Source organism: Ylistrum balloti, unplaced genomic scaffold (assembly GCF_031769215.1).
Source record: "Ylistrum balloti isolate Yb309-2 unplaced genomic scaffold, AGI_CSIRO_Ybal_v1 Utg371796, whole genome shotgun sequence".
NCBI lineage: Eukaryota > Metazoa > Mollusca > Bivalvia > Pectinida > Pectinidae > Ylistrum > Ylistrum balloti.
The window spans coordinates 228,431-245,912 of NW_026782896.1; the positions used below are offsets into that span (position 1 = coordinate 228,431).

The window sequence follows — 17,482 nt, forward strand, 5'->3', positions numbered from 1 at the left end:
TTTAAACAATACATCTGTATTGTATTATATTAAAACAATATGTACCTAGAGACAAATAAAATTGAATAAGCAGTTAAATAAACTTGTCCTCACTGAAGGTTGTCATTACATTCCTCTGTCACTTCATTCATGTTTGTGGACTCGTGTGACACATATAGCTTCTCTGTTGTTTTAATGCTATATATACTTCCATCAATAGAACAACCGACAATTTTTATTGTTATGTCTGGGATTTAAATAATCTCTTCAATAATAGCACGGCTTGGGAGAAAGGTGATTGACCTAATATTCAGTCGAGAGAACAGAGCTGGTCAAGCTAAATCTGAATTCATATTTATTTCACGTAATTGAAATATTTCCCCTCCAGTTTACAATATGAACTGCACAAATCTGAGGAGGTAGCATATGTATACCTGAACTGATGCATGTTTCCATTGGAAAGTTCCCTTGGAGAAATAATTGCCTTTTTATTTCTATTTTTTTACCTGGGACAAAATTTCACTTTGGTGGCTGTATCTAGCTCCCTAGATACCAATTTTATGGAGGGAGTTAAAGTGAGCTGATTCTTTTCTGATTAATGGTCCCTTCCCCGCCCCTACCCCCAGGTATTTCCTGCAAAATGACCTTCTCCCTAAACACCAAAAACTTCAATGGTTACAAGTGAGTTGATTCCCCACTAGATACCATGACTATCGAGAGAGAAAATTATCATAAGGGAATATTAGAGTCGACTAGTTGATTTCTTAAAGGAAAGGATTAGATCTCTTGGTATTTTCCTAGAATTTTCATCAGGGGATTGGATGAGGAATGGTTGCTACACTGTACTCAGTCTGTGTGTGGGTTGCTTGTCTGATTCTCACAACAGTGGCTGTTCACTTATCATGGTTAAATAATTAAATTAATGAGAGTGACTGGGTAAAATTCATCCAAGGTAATAAAAACATGGAATCCTCAGAGTTACTGCAGCAGGATAAATATAGCATGACAGGTTCCAGTCAGGACCCTCCTCAAACAGCAATGAATATTCATGAAGTTGAACATGGACAAGCTAAGTGCATTGTGTGGTGAAATATTGATGATATATATGTCAGTATGTCTAGTTTACCTGGTAGTGTATATTAATATTTACCTGAACACAGATCAATTATAGTATACAATGTACCTATATACACCATCAGATGTATGTCAAATTGATCAGCCTCTGTATTGCTGGTATGTAATGCCATACCAACAGTAGTATTTCCAGCAATGTAGTTGTTAGTGATCAGTCAGGGTAAACCTAGACCACTAGGGTAGCTGTATTGGTCAGGGTAAACCTAGACCACTAGGGTAGACCTACCCTGTAGTACCAGACTTTGTCCAGCCTGCCCTGTGGTATCAGACTTTGTCCAGCCTACCCTGTGGTATCAGACTTTGTCTAGCCTACCCTGTAGTACCATACTTTGTCTAGCCTACCCTGTAGTACCATACTTTGTCCAGCCTACCTTGTGGTACCATACTTTGTCCAGCCTACCCTGTAGTACCAGACTTTGTCTAGTCTATCCTGTGGTACCAGACTTTGTCTAGCCTAACCTGTAGTATCATACTTTGTCCAGCCTACCCTGTAGTACCAGACTTTGTCTAGTCTATCCTGTGGTACCAGACTTTGTCCAGCCTACCCTGTAGTACCAGACTTTGTCCAGCCTACCCTGTAGTACCATACTTTGTCCAGCCTACCCTGTGATAGTCCACCCTGTAGTACCAGACTTTGTCCTGCCTACCCTGTGATAGTCTACCCTGTAGTACCATACTTTGTCCTGCCTTCCCTGTAGTAGCAGAATTTGTCTAGCCTACCCTGTAGTACCATACTTTGTCTAGCCTACCCTGTAGTACCATACTTTGTCCAGCCTACCCTGTGGTACCATACTTTGTCTAGCCTACCCTGTAGTACCATACTTTGTCTAGTCTACCCTGTAGCACCATACTTTGTCCTGCCTACCCTGTAGTACCATACTTTGTCCTGCCTACCCTGTGATAGTCCACCCTGTAGTACCAGACTTTGTCCTGCCTACCCTGTAGTATCATACTTTGTCCAGCCTACCCTGTAGTACCAGACTTTGTCCAGCCTACCCTGTAGTACCAGACTTTGTCCTGTCTACCCTGTAGTACCATACTTTGTCCAGCCTACCCTGTAGTACCATACTTTGTCCAGCCTACCCTGTAGTACCAGATTTTGTCCAGCCTACCCTGTAGTACCAGACTTTGTCCAGCCTACCCTGTAGTACCAGACTTTGTCCTGCCTACCCTGTAGTACCATACTTTGTCCAGCCTACCCTGTAGTACCAGACTTTGTCCAGCCTACCCTGTAGTACCAGACTTTGTCCAGCCTACCCTGTAGTACCATACTTTGTCCAGCCTACCCTGTAGTACCAGACTTTGTCCAGCCTACCCTGTAGTACCAGACTTTGTCCTGCCTACCCTGTAGTACCATACTTTGTCCAGCCTACCCTGTAGTACCAGACTTTGTCCAGCCTACCCTGTAGTACCAGACTTTGTCCTGCCTACCCTGTAGTACCATACTTTGTCCAGCCTACCCTGTAGTACCAGACTTTGTCCAGCCTACCCTGTAGTACCATACTTTGTCCAGCCTACCCTGTAGTACCAGATTTTGTCCAGCCTACCCTGTAGTACCAGACTTTGTCCAGCCTACCCTGTGTTACCAGACTTTGTCCTGCCTACCCTGTAGTACCATACTTTGTCCAGCCTACCCTGTGTTACCAGACTTTGTCCAGCCTACCCTGTAGTACCAGACTTTGTCCAGCCTACCCTGTAGTACCAGACTTTGTTCTGCCTACCCTGTGTTACCAGACTTTGTCCAGCCTACCCTGTGGTACCAGACTTTGTCCTGTCTACCCTGTAGTACCAGACTTTGTCCTGCCTACCCTGTAGTACCAGACTTTGTCCAGCCTACCCTGTAGTACCAGATTTTGTCCAGCCTACCCTGTAGTACCAGACTTTGTCCAGCCTACCCTGTAGTACCAGACTTTGTCCTGCCTACCCTGTGGGATATTGTTACACTTCTATCTTAAACAACTGACATTACATCAAAGCTGACATCACATAATATCACGCTACACTGAGCATAAAATTAACATATTGTGTATGTTGATAAAAGGTGAGAGAGAGGTGAAAGGGCTGATATCTCAGGTCACTAGCAATTCTTTTGATGGTTTTATCTATAGGTAATTGTAGCATCCTGTGTTATAGTATCCCATGAAGATCTTAATGTTTGTAAATTACTACCCAAATGTAACATCTGAGGTATTCCAGTATATTCTACAATTCCTGTTCAATAGATTAATCACAGGAGTACTGACATTGACAATCCATTTACCTTTGTCAATACCACAAACTTTCTATTATAGTCCACCTGTACTGTTGTACCGGAGACAATAAAATTTATTTTGACTTTTGTATTGTTTGATTGGCCTATTTTGTCCGGGGAGGTGGTCGTTGGAGGTTTTATCGGTGATGTCTCAATCAAGATTTTATCTTCCCACTTTCATCTTTATGCTTTGCTACTTGTGAGTTTTCTAGAGAATACATGGTCAGTGTCTTTAACCAAAAGCTGTAATTTGGCAAGGGTGAAAGGCAGAAGTAGCAAGCCTTTGGAAAATTTACCCTGTAATATTTACTGAAAATTCAGATTATTAAAAGTTCAACTGTTTTTAGAATTATCCAATCTTTGTTTACGTGACATTGAAATTGACGCTGACTTGTGCCTGATAATGCAAATAACTGCTCTGAATGGAAATATGATACATTTCAATGCATCTAAAAAGTAATTTTATGAATTTTCATAAATAAACTTGTTTGTTACAACAAATATAATCTCTTATTAATACAGGTATATATATTTTGAAATGAAATTAAGCCGAATTGTGCTTGATGATGCATATCAAAATAATTGCTGGAAACAGCAGTATGGCTCTACATTTCAATACAATTGAAAAGTAATTTCATGAGTTTTCATAAATAAACTTGTTTGTTATAACCAAACATAATCACTCATTTGAAAAGTGATCAATATTTTAAAATGAAATATTTAAGTAAATAAGAAAGAAACCTTTTTAAAAATTGATCACATGCTGAAATATAGCTGTTTTCTGTCACTACTGATTACAGCAAAAATGTTTATAGCAAGAGTTTTCCGACAGCACCAGTTTCAGGATGAACTTTCTTCACTGAAATATTTCATCAACAAACCGCTCCACAAAACATATCTGTTAAAAATGGTCTTTGTACCTACTCACAATGAGAAAGCTGTAATGATTTTGAATAAGAATGTTTTATTTCTTCTGTTGTAGAGTAATGCATTTTTGTACTTCTGTTATAAAGTAATGCATTTTTGTACTTCTGTTATAGAGTAATGCATTTTTGTACTTCTGTTATAGAGTAATGCATTTTTGTACTTCTGTTATAGAGTAATGCATTTTTGTACTTCTGTTATAGAGTAATGCATTTTGTACTTCTGTTATAGAGTAATGCATTTTGTACTTCTGTTGTAGAGTAATGCATTTTTGTACTTCTGTTATAAAGTAATGCATTTTTGTACTTCTGTTGTAGAGTAATGCATTTTTGTACTTCTGTTATAAAGTAATGCATTTTGTACTTCTGTTATAGAGTAATGCATTTTTGTACTTCTGTTATAGAGTAATGCATTTTGTACTTCTGTTATAGAGTAATGCATTTTTGTACTTCTGTTATAGAGTAATGCATTTTTATATGCCGCCGGAGGCGATCGTATATTGGCATCATCTTCTTCATATGTCCGTCTGTACATCCATCAATACGTCCATTTCTTATGAATGCAACTCCTCCTAAAATAATCATCAGATTTTCACAAAACTTGCTCAATGTCACTACTACAATGGGTAGATGTGCATGAAGGGGCAATATTTTGGTTCTTTGATTTTTGTAAAATTTATGCCATTTTCAACTTTGTATCTGTAGCTTGTTCTTAGTGGAGCTTTGTGAACGCAATTCCTCCTAAACTAATGATCAGATTTTCATAAAACTTGCTCAATGTCACTAATACAATGGTTCGATGTGCATGAAGGGGCAATTTTACGGTTCATTGATTTTTGTAAGATTGATATATTTTGTGGCAGCGTATATTGTGTCCACGGCACTCTTGTTGTACTTCTGTTTTAGAATAATGCATTTTTGTATTACATGCTATATTTTACTTTGATTTAGAACCTGTCTGATCAGCTGGACCAACGACGAGATGCTGTGGATGGACTGCGGACAAAATCTGGTGATACCCTCAAGCGCGTCAGCCAAGCCGACCGTGAACTGGTGGAGGGACAGATCAAGTAATTTTTCCAGTTGTCAGAATACAGACAAACCCTTGTCTGATTATCAGAACTCCAATCTATGTTGTTATCACTATCACTAAATTGTATTTGTTAATTTCTAAGACGGACCAAAAAATTAGAAAAAAAATTCTACAAAAATCTCTTATTGATATCTGATTGGTCATTATATTGAATGACAACCTCATTGCAAATTGACATTTTCGAGCATTGGGGATTTCAAGCATTGTTAAAAAGTCAAAATTAGATCGAAGGATCATTGTGTAAAATTCGTTATTTTGATATACTTCGATACAGGAATTTCTGTACAACAAAGAACAGTCCTGAGTATTGTCCTTTAATTCTTAATGAGTTAATGAATGTGTATGAAGAAAATATACAGCATTATTCCACAACTACACCAATCTTCTTCGCATTTGTGACAATTGTAGAGATGCCAATACAATGGCTTTTGTTTACAGTGAAAAGAATTAAATTTCCTGTCTGGTATAACATTGTACTCGTCTTGTTTTGGTAGAGAGATTGAGAAACGCCACAGTGATGTACAAGCACGAGCTGCCCGGAGCCAGAGGAAACACAGAATTCTGGGTACAAACCTGGAAGAGATCCAGGGTGAGGTTGATACGTATATGAAATGGCTCAGTGAGAAGGAGGCAGAGCTAACACAGGATACGCCCCTTGGCTATAGCGTCAAGGATGCAGAAGTGATGCTCACAAAACAGAAGGTAAATTATATTGTTTCAAATCATATTTTCATATTTATAGGGATTGAAAGGGGTTATTAAGAAAATATTTGTTCATCACTTACAAATTATCTGTAGGAAAAGTATGCTTTCCCACAGTCAGACTTGTTCCTGCCTCAATCTACAAGACTTAGTCACCTTGTTACCCAATGTGATTATTAGAAAAAGAGCTTCTGCCACCACAGACATCAAAGTGGTAAATGTGGATTTGGTTTTTTTATGATATTATATAATTAAAGACTTAATTTCAATGATTTTTTTTCTTGAGGTCTTATGTCTATTGCTTTTAGCTTGAATTTATTGAAGTTGCTTAGTAAATAGGAGTCACAATCCACTTAAGGTGGAGTTAAGTTGGGGAGAAAAATGTGCCGGTGTGATAGAGTATATGGTCGCCATGTTAGGGCTGGAGCATGTAGTCATGGTGGAGTATGGGGTGGCTTATTTTTTTATTCACTCCATATTGGGTCCTCCATTGGTTAATGTAGAGAAGATATGTGAGAGGGTGACTTGTAGTTTACCTATATATATATATATATAACTTTTTGGGTACAAAGGGCAATGCCTATGACCTTCCACTGACTCTGTTATTGGGGTCAAAGGTCACAATTGGTAAGTCTTCCTACAGTCATCTTCCCACAGGACAGTGCCTTGACTGGCGAATACCTAGGTGTTAAAGCAGTTGATAAAAGTTGTTTTTGGTTTTTTGTACAATGTATCTTTTACATAACATCCAGAGGAATCGTTCTTACTGGTATCAGCCATTAAATAATGTCATCAACATTATCCTGGAAATTGTGTCTTAAGTCTTCATTGTCACTGCAGGAGCTTGTTTCTGAGCTGGAGGCGCGACAACTGACCATAGACAATGTTAGCCATAAGGTCGAGGCCCTGGTTCAGGATCTGCCCCGTAAAGAACGTGAGATGGTAGAGAAATGGGTGACCATGATTAACACAGACCACCAGAGGGTTTATACCCTAGCTGTGGACAAGCAAAAACTGCTTGCAGAAAATGTTGGCCATCGGGAACTGTTTCAGACTAGTCTCAATCGCATCAACATGTGGCTACAGAATAAAGATAGAGATGCTAATAAATTGGAGGCAATCCGTCTACAGAGCTTTGAAGCTGAGAAACAACTGGACAAGTGTAAGGTAAGCTAGCTAAAATTGGTATAGTAACCCTAGCGTATCTATCATCCACATACTTAAAGGAATGATGGTAACCCTGTTACATAATTACTGAGCTGTTGACCTAAATCATACATGGGATTACAGGAATTAGCAGTATATCAATGCTTGATTATTTCAATGCTGGATAAGAAACGTCCTAGAGTTGTAGGAATCATGATATTGTTTGATTGAATACTACAATTGTATGAAGCCTGCAGTCATAGAGTTGTAGAAATGCTGGAGTTTTAAGAATAATAGAGTTTTTAGGAATGCTAGAGTTTAAGGAATGATAGAGTTAAGGAATGATAGAGTTTTTAGGAATGATAGAGTTTTTAGAAATGTTGGAGTTTTTAGGAATGCTGGAGTTTTAAGAATGATAGAGTTTTTAGGAATGATAGAGTTTTTAGAAATGCTGGAGTTTTTAGGAATGCTGGAGTTTTAAGAATGATAGAGTTTTTAGGAATGATAGAGTTTTTAGAAATGATAGAGTTTTTAGAAATGATAGAGTTTTTAGGAATGATAGAGTTTTTAGAAATGATAGAGTTTTTAGGAATGATAGAGTTTTAAGAATGATAGAGTTTTTAGGAATGATAGAGTTTTTAGGAATGATAGAGTTTTAAGAATGATAGAGTTTTTAGGAATGATAGAGTTTTTAGAAATGCTGGAGTTTTTAGGAATGCTGGAGTTTTAAGAATGATAGAGTTTTTAGGAATGATAGAGTTTTTAGAAATGCTGGAGTTTTTAGGAATGCTGGAGTTTTAAGATGATAGAGTTTTTAGGAATGCTGGAGTTTTAAGAATGATAGCGTTTTAGGAATGCTTATAACTTTAAGGAATTCTGAAGTTATATGAATCCTTGGGTGGTAAGGTTCCTGGAGTTGTTGGAGGGCTGTAGGAATCCTATATGTACCTATGTGTTTGACACCTGTCATCAGTGGTAAATAGAGGTCTTCCATTGTATGATTCTCAACACAAACTCTACTACATAATGTTTCTGTGTATCGACTGATTATAAATATCTGTGGTATGACATATCAGCACCACTAATCAGACCGTGACCCCACAAAGCTGATCATTGAAATCCGCCAATAATGAAGTCCTTGTTTATTAGTATACAGACTGTCATCCTGATATTGGCTGAATGGTAGCATGGACGATTTATACACTATACTACCGTTGTATTGTTGCTTTTTTTCAAACATATTTTATCATCAGTATAAGATAAATAGATCTGAGACAAGTTCTAGCAACTTATGAACTCTTCTCCATAAATAAAATCACAAATGATAAATATACTGCACGTGACACATATTACAATGTTATATTGTTATAAACAGGAATTGAAGGAATACTCAATTTTTTTTAATCCTTTAATGAATAAATTTGTGAAGGTAATATTTGTGTAATTTAATGTTGATTAGTTAGTGTTGGACCTCTAAATAAACATTTATATATAAAATGTTTTAGACCTACAAACATTTATATATATAATGTTTTAGACCTACAAACATATATACATTTAATGTTTTAGACCTACAAACATACATATGTTAAATGGTTTAGACCTACAAACATACATATATTTAATGGTTTAGACCTACAAACATACATATATTTAATGGTTTAGACCTACAAACATACATATATTTAATGGTTTAGACCTACAAACATACATATATTTAATGGTTTAGACCTACAAACATATATATATTTAATGGTTTAGACCTACAAACATACATATATTAAATGGTTTAGACCTACAAACATACATATATTTAATGGTTTAGACCTACAAACATACATATATTTAATGGTTTAGACCTACAAACATACATATATTTAATGGTTTAGACCTACAAACATGTTTATATTTAATGGTTTAGACCTACAAACATACATATATTTAATGGTTTAGACCTACAAACATACATATATTTAATGGTTTAGACCTACAAACATACATATATTTAATGTTTTAGACCTATAAACATACATATATTTAATGGTTTAGACCTACAAACATACATATATTTAATGGTTTAGACCTACAAACATGTTTATATTTAATGGTTTAGACCTACAAACATGTTTATATTTAATGGTTTAGACCTACAAACATACATATATTTTATGGTTTAGACCTACAAACATACATATATTTAATGGTTTAGACCTACAAACATACATATATTTAATGGTTTAGACCTACAAACATACATATATTTAATATTTTAGACCTACAAACATACATATATTTAATGGTTTAGACCTACAAACATGTTTATATTTAATGGTTTAGACCTACAAACATACATATATTTAATGGTTTAGACCTACAAACATATATATATTTAATATTTTAGACCTACAAACATACATATATTTAATGTTTTAGACCTACAAACATGTTTATATTTAATGGTTTAGACCTACAAACATACATATATTTAATATTTTAGACCTACAAACATACATATATTTTATGGTTTAGACCTACAAACATACATATGATTAATGTTTTAGACCTACAAACATACATATATTTAATGTTTTAGACCTACAAACATATATATATTTAATGGTTTAGACCTATAAACATACATATATTTAATGTTTTAGACCTACAAACATACATATATTTAATGTTTTAGACCTACAAACATATATATATTTAATGTTTTAGACCTACAAACATGTTTATATTTAATGTTTTAGACCTACAAACATACATATATTTTATGGTTTAGACCTACAAACATATATATATTTAATGTTTTAGATTTATAAAAATACATATGTTAAATGCAAAATAACTGATATAGTTGAATGTCACTTAAGAAAATGTGCAGAAACCTGAAACTAGCTACACTATTTTGCAGAACTGTGAATTTCATTTTAGTAATAATTACCATAACTTTAGTATGCATCTTTGTATCACAAAAAAGATTTGGAAATCTTGCCCTCTCTATTACCTGTATATTGAGGGAATAAGAACCAGCTTGAGACTTATTACATGAACATATGTAAAACACATTTGTGATGATATTCCACTGGACAAATTATACTGTTGATAAACAAAATGATAGTTTCCTTTAGTTAAAATCATAATGATTACAGCAACATGGGTACAGAATAATATTGTCTTGTGATGGCATTTATGGCTATTATGATGTTTTGTAGACGTACAGTAATATGCTTCTATACAAACGATTATGTTCTGAAGTATGATGAGATACAGCTTATTTCGGTATGATACAGGTTCTTTTGTCCGAAGTTCAGGGCTACAAACCTAACATTGAGAGTCTGGCCAGGCAAGCAAAAACTCTAGAGGTTGACTGTCCACCAGAGAGAATTGCCGAACTTCAACATAAACTTACAGGTTAGTAACTAACACCTACGGGTACATTAGACCTGTTTACAGAAAATTTTGGCCTGTTGATCGGGTGCATTAACTGATACATTTGGCCTGTTTACAGGGTATATTAACAGGTACTTGGGCCTGTTTATAGCGTACATTTTCAGGTACAAGGGGCCTTGGAACTTGGGACCTGCTTAAAGGATACAGAGCATATTTTAAAATTTACCTTTTAAGCTGTTTTGCACATAAAACCCTAAATTTAATGGAATTTGAGGCAAATTGTGGAAACCCATTATGAATAATTTTCCTCTACTCCATTGGACTTGATCATATGGACTAAACAATATGAATTTAATACTTATATTTAAATTTGTTTTATTAATAACACCATTCAAAGAGTCAGATACAATTGTTTACCTTGTGTAATTTACATATCATATGAAACAGACATTAACAAAAGCTGCTGACTGACTGCTAAACCCGACCGATCTGTGTGTGACAACAAAAGATAAAAGTTCTGCATTCAATAATTTTATCTACACAAAATATCCATATTTGATATACATTATTTAATACAAATTTTTGTAATGGTATTGATAGACAATGGAATAGATCAGTATATATTTATCTAACTTTAAGGTATAGTACAGATTCATAGGGACTATTTACTGGGTACATGCTATTAATACAGGTACACATGGCCTGTTTACAGGGTTTATTTACAGGTACACAGGGTCTGTTTACAGGGTTTATTTACAGGTACACAGGGTCTGTTTACAGGGTTTATTTACAGGTACACAGGGTCTGTTTACAGGGTTTATTTACAGGTACACAGGGTCTGTTTACAGGGTTTATTTACAGGTACACATGGCATGTTTACACGGATTATTTTCAGGTATACAGGGCCTGTTTACAGGGTTTATTTACAGGTACACAGGACATGTTATCAGGGTTTATTTACAGGTACACATGGCCTGTTTACAGGGTTTATTTACAGGTACACAGGGCATGTTTACAGGGTTTATTTACAGGTACACAGGGCCTGTTTACAGAGTTTATTTATAGATACACAGGGCCTGTTTACAGGGTTTATTTACAAGTACACAGGGCCTGTTTACACGGATTATTTACAGGTACACAGGGTCTGTTTACAGGGTTTATTTACATGTACACAGGACATGTTATCAGGGTTTATTTACAGGTACACAGGGCCTGTTTACAGGGTTTATTTACAGGTACACAGGGCATGTTTACAGGGTTTATTTACAGGTACACAGGGCCTGTTTACAGAGTTTATTTATAGATACACAGGGCCTGTTTACAGGGTTTATTTATAGATACACAGGGCTTGTTTACAGGGTTTATTTACAGGTACACAGGGCCTGTTTACAGGGTTTATTTACAGGTACGCAGGGCCTGTTTACAGGGTTTATTTACAGGTACACAGGGCCTGTTTTCAGGATTTCTACAGTTTATTTATACCACTGAACTTCCTGATCTCTGAATGTGACGTGTATTGAGACTTTAAGATTTTTCTTGAGATTTGTGTATGACATTTTTCATCAGTATTTATTTCCACCACAGCTGTTAATGGTAAGTGACCTGTCCACCTCATAATTAATAATTAATCTAGTGTGTTTATGACCAAACGAACCTCCTCATATTGCCCTATAAACATAAGTATATTCTTTCCAAGAATTTAATACAAGTGTTATATTAACTGAATGATGCTTACCTTCCTCTACAGAATAAAAGTGAAATCAGACTGGTGTGCTTCCCAACCTACCTGGAATATTAATTATACACCCAGCCAGTGGTGCTACCCTATCTAACCAATTTATAAATAAATCACCCATTCATATCCTACATATTCGATATATGATTTTTTCCCCTTATTTATATCTTCTGCACAGATTTTCACAAAAAAATATTGATTTGTAGATTCGGTGTAATCTTGTCTTTTGTACTGATCAGTGGTAACTTATGAAATGCATTTTGCTACAATTTTCAAAAAATATTTGGGATTTTTATTTTTTTGTAATCTTTGTTAAGGTTAAAGTGAAACTTGGAGAGTTCATATAGTGATGATGTGTAATTGTGTTGTTTTTCTGACCCAGCAGCTACCAGGAGGTATACGGTGTTAACTAATTTTGGCTTTTCTCCTAAATAACTGGCTTATTATGAGATAAAGACCAACAAATAATGCATCATCTTTACTTCAATTTATTCATAAATTTTGAGTTGCATGTTTTTTTAAAATTTGATATAATTGCTCTAATTTTACTTCCTTAATAAGGACTACACTTTCTGTGTCTTTTGTTTAGCTGTGAGTAGAGTAATACCAGATAATATCAGTGTGATGTATATAATTGAAATGTCCTCTGTTTTCCTTACCAGGGTGTATTGAATTAATATGAATTAATATCATTGTAGATTAAAAATAGGCAATAGACATAATAGGTTTTAACAGGGAAATAGTAGGTTTTCTTGTTCAGAGTACTGGGATGTAACATGTATTGTTGATGAGAATTGAGCTGTACTTCTGATGTGACAGGTAAACGTTATAATGTTAATTTCATATAGTAATGAGCTAAAACTAAGAAAAAAGAGAAAAAAGGAAAAAGATCCATTTTTTAAAGACTAAATTAAGATCAGATAATGGCGGGTGCCATAAAGCTCTCTCTGGGATCTCCTTATAAAATAATTAAAGAAAGGAATGTTTTGGAGCCTATGTCGTAGAGGAAAATTTTTTTAAACAATAAGGTGGTTTGTTACTGAGAACTAGTTATTATATTATCAATGATAAACCATCTGTTATCCTCGTTTATTCTGTTTGACTTTGCAGATGTGCAGTCTCGGTATGATGATCTTAAGTCCCTTTTATTGGAGTCTCAAGGTCGTTTGAAGGACAGCTTAGCCTCTCGGAAGGTAATGGAGGAAGATGTCCACAAGGTTGAACGATGGTGCAAGGAAACCGAGATGAAATGTGCAACAGAGCCATGTGTAGACTGTGCAATAGAAGTACTGAACGAACAGTACAAGCAATATAAGGTACGGATCAGGAGGGGTCAATAGGGGTCAGAAGGGGTCAGGAGGAGTAAGGAGGGATCTGGAGATGTTAGTAGGGGTCAGAAGGAACCAGAAAGGGTCAGGAGGAGTTAGGAGGGATCAGGAGGAGTCAGTAGGGGTCGGTAAGGGCCAGGAGGGGTCAGGAGGATTTGGAATAGATCAGGAGGAGTCAGGGGTTGTTAGGGGTCAGGAGGGACCAGTAGTGGTCAGGAGCGATCAGGAGGGGTCACTAGGGGTCAGGAGGGCAGTAGGTCATTAGGTTGTGTTGTGGATTGGCTTGGCTAATAAAGATTTCATTATTAATGATCTGGTATAGAAGACTGGAGATTGAACATTGTCAGTAAGCTGAGGTAAGTATGTAACATCAATATTAATTAACTGTAATGGGATCTGGGCGGTGTTTACTACATTTATCAAGTATTAGCTGTGTTGGAAGCTTCCTGGCTAAGCCATCCATCAGAAATCATATTGTCCGTCCCACGAGGTCTCCTACATCTTCCATTGTGTCACTTGCTGATGAATGACAGAAAAGCTTGTTGTAGTTCTCTAAGTATTAATGAACAATAAGCCCATGTCGGGTAGTAAGCCAACCCATTTCTATTTCTGTTCTGGAATCTTACAAACAAATGCTTTATGTCATGGTCCTGTAATAAGCCCACCCTCAGACTGAGTGAGAGATAATGTGTTGGACCATATGTAAGAATAAGTTAATTTTGTTCACTGTTGATTAAGACTTCTATTATGGGGGAACTTTTGTTTTACAGACACTGGACAATACATCCCACATGTTTGAATCTCTAATCAAGGAAATAAATGACCGTGGCCAGACAATGTACCCTTCCCTTTATGAAGCGGACAAATTCAGACTGGACCAGACTCTCAAGACCACTACAGATAGATATGAAAAGTGAGTACACAGGACACCGTCACTACAACTTTATTTTATCTGTGATGTATCCACATACACAGTTAAAAAAGTTATAAATTCAGCTTAAAACAAACTCCTGTCACCTTTCTTCTGTGGTTCATTGTCAGATGCTGACCCACTGTCTTCCTAGGTAGGCCTCCCTTTATATCTTATTGTGTATGCTGTATGTTGAGACTTACAGAAGTCACCTCAGGAGGTTGGGATTGAAAATTGTAGAAATGGAAGGCTGATCTCTCGGGGTTAAGGAGAAAAAGAGGTCAGTTCACCAAATGGCTGAAAAGATACTCTGCGAATATGTGTTGAAATTTAGTCGTGTTTAACAGGAGTATCTTCTGGTGATAGTGGATCTGATTCTCCCGGGAAAGGACTCTGATGTGGGACCAACAAGTGTTGGTTGAATGACCATACCAGCAAACTGTTCCTGATGTCTGGGTATTATGATGTAGGCTGACAATAGAGCCAACACCACTGTTGGCTCAGAATCACACTTTATACCCTGATCCACAGATATCTATTCCCCCTACTTACCATTGTTATACGCCGGCTTGGTCATTGTTTACTGACAATGATATGTCCTGATTTACTAGCATAGCCAAATACTAAAGGAAGTGAATTAAAACAAATGCTAATTGGTGTGTTTTAGGGTTGATTCCATGGTGAAGGGTCGCCTAGCTACCCTGGAAAGTGCTATAGCCACACGAAGTCAAGTCCATGATGAGATTGAGAAGGCACAGGAGATGTTAGTGGCCATACAGGACGACCTGCGTCAGATAAATAAACCTCTCGGTATTACTGTAGATGATGCAGAAGACTCGCTCCGTAGATATGAAGCTGTTGGAGAAAAAATGGCCTCCTACCAACCATCCATAGCCCAGCTAAACCAGGCAGTGGAGCGCCTGAGGAACACAGGACAGAACTCGGAGGCAGATGAGATCCTGCAGCTGACAGCCCAGTATGAACTTCTGGAGGACCAAGTTGAGCAGCAGTGCCGCAAATGTCAACAAGCCATCGCTCTCCGTCAGCAGTATGCTGACCAGAAATCTGCCATAGAGGCCATGGCAACAGAGTACAGACAGGAAGTTAAAGACATTGAGGAACAAAGTCTTCCTCTTCCTGTCAAAGTGGAAAAACTCAAGGTAGGAACAAATGATTTGGTTTTTAAATGTCTGTTTATGGTCCAGCAGAAACAGTAAATAATTCGAAAAAAAAGAGACAAAAATGTGTTTGGCTGGAGTGTAATGAAACCTTTGTGTCTTTATTAGAGACCAGTACTGTTTACATACCAGTTGTTGGCTGTATTTGTTTATTTGACCTTTGAATTACAGGCTGTGTCTGAAAAGGTAACCACAGCTGAACCCTTGCTCACTGTTCTCGGTGACAAAGCACAACAATTGAGCATTGAGAGTAAAACTGAAGATGCACGAAAGGTGTTTGACGAGTCGCATACACTGCGTGAGGAGCTGGAGCAACTGAAGAAAGCTGCAGACAGGAAGTCCAAACAGTGTGAGATGCTTCAGCGCAACAAGGACGAATATGAAAATACAATATCAGCAGCAATCGTTTGGCTGGAACAGAAAGAGGATGTTCTTGCTGCTTGTAATACACTAGATATGGATACCACTAAGGTGGACCAGGCTATGGACAAACACAAGGTATATCAACAGATGTCAACTTAACATTGGTAGATAGATAAGTGGAAAAGTCTAGAGTTTATATGATGAGTAACCATAGTAACCAATAACATGTTTAGATAGAGGGTTTATTAGATGGGTAACTAGAGTGACCAAAAACCTGTTTAGATAGAGGGTTTATATGATGGGTAACTAGAGTGACCAATAACCTGTTTAGATAGAGAGTTTATATGATGGGTAACTAGAGTGACCAATAACCTGTTTAGATAGAGGGTTTATTTGATGGGTAACCATAGAGACCAATAACCTGTTTAGATAGAGGGTTTATTTGATGGGTAACCAGAATGACCAATAACCTGTTTAGAAAAAGGGTGATGGGTTATAAGAAAAGACTTGGTATAGCCAGGCTGACTGTAACCTGTGACATTTATTCTGTGACAGACTTTGTCTAAAGAAGCACTGGAGAAACTAGACATGGTCAAGGACAAGGCACAACTTGAGATGGCCATTTACCAGAAACTGGACGAACCATTACCTCCAGCTGTTGTGGAAAAGTTGGACCAGATTAAAACTCTAGAGGACTCCATTAAGGTACATTACAATAAGTAACAAATGTGTCGGACATATTCCTTTAGTTAAAAGTTTTTGTCAAACTTAACACTAGTACTATTTTATTATTTTATGAATGAGATATATAATTTTTAACCATGTAATTTTAGATACCTGAATAGAACTACTAGAAGGTGAAATTGATATGAATTAAATTAAGTATTGAATGTTTGATTACGTGCAGATTGCAATCAGTTGATGTGGATAGTCTTAGAATTCCATCAGATAATTCCTTTCTCATTTGATTTCAATGAATGGTGTCAGTAAATTTTCGATTTCCAGAATGCCATCAATAAATTTTCAATTTTCCAGAATGCCATCAATAAATTTTCAATTTTCCAGAATGCCATCAGTAAATTTTCAATTTTCCAGAATGCCATCTGTAAGAAGGAAAGCTACCTAGAGGAAGCCAAGGGTGACAGAGAACAGCTTCAGATGTCAATGAAACAGATTACTGAGTGGCTGAGTGGGGCTGAGGACATGTTAGATTCGGGGTACGATGGTCTGGATTACGACACACTTAACGACACGCTCAGTGAACAGAAGGTCAGTATTGTTTCTGATTTAGCTGTATTCAAGGAAGATGTTGTTATTGTAGAATAGATTAAATCTAGAGAGATC

General features: G+C 36.5%; 1 protein-coding gene across 1 annotated transcript in view; it reads left to right on the forward strand.

Moving 5' to 3' along the window:
- Positions 1-17,482, forward strand: part of LOC132563612 (muscle-specific protein 300 kDa-like) — a 224,432-nt gene that overhangs the window by 139,851 nt on the left and 67,099 nt on the right. Inside the window, 10 exon segments of the mRNA XM_060228353.1 lie at positions 5,239-5,357; positions 5,875-6,082; positions 6,923-7,249; positions 10,525-10,645; positions 13,470-13,675; positions 14,458-14,600; positions 15,265-15,757; positions 15,947-16,273; positions 16,694-16,843; positions 17,234-17,407. Of these exon segments, the coding sequence (XP_060084336.1) occupies positions 5,239-5,357; positions 5,875-6,082; positions 6,923-7,249; positions 10,525-10,645; positions 13,470-13,675; positions 14,458-14,600; positions 15,265-15,757; positions 15,947-16,273; positions 16,694-16,843; positions 17,234-17,407 (2,268 nt within the window).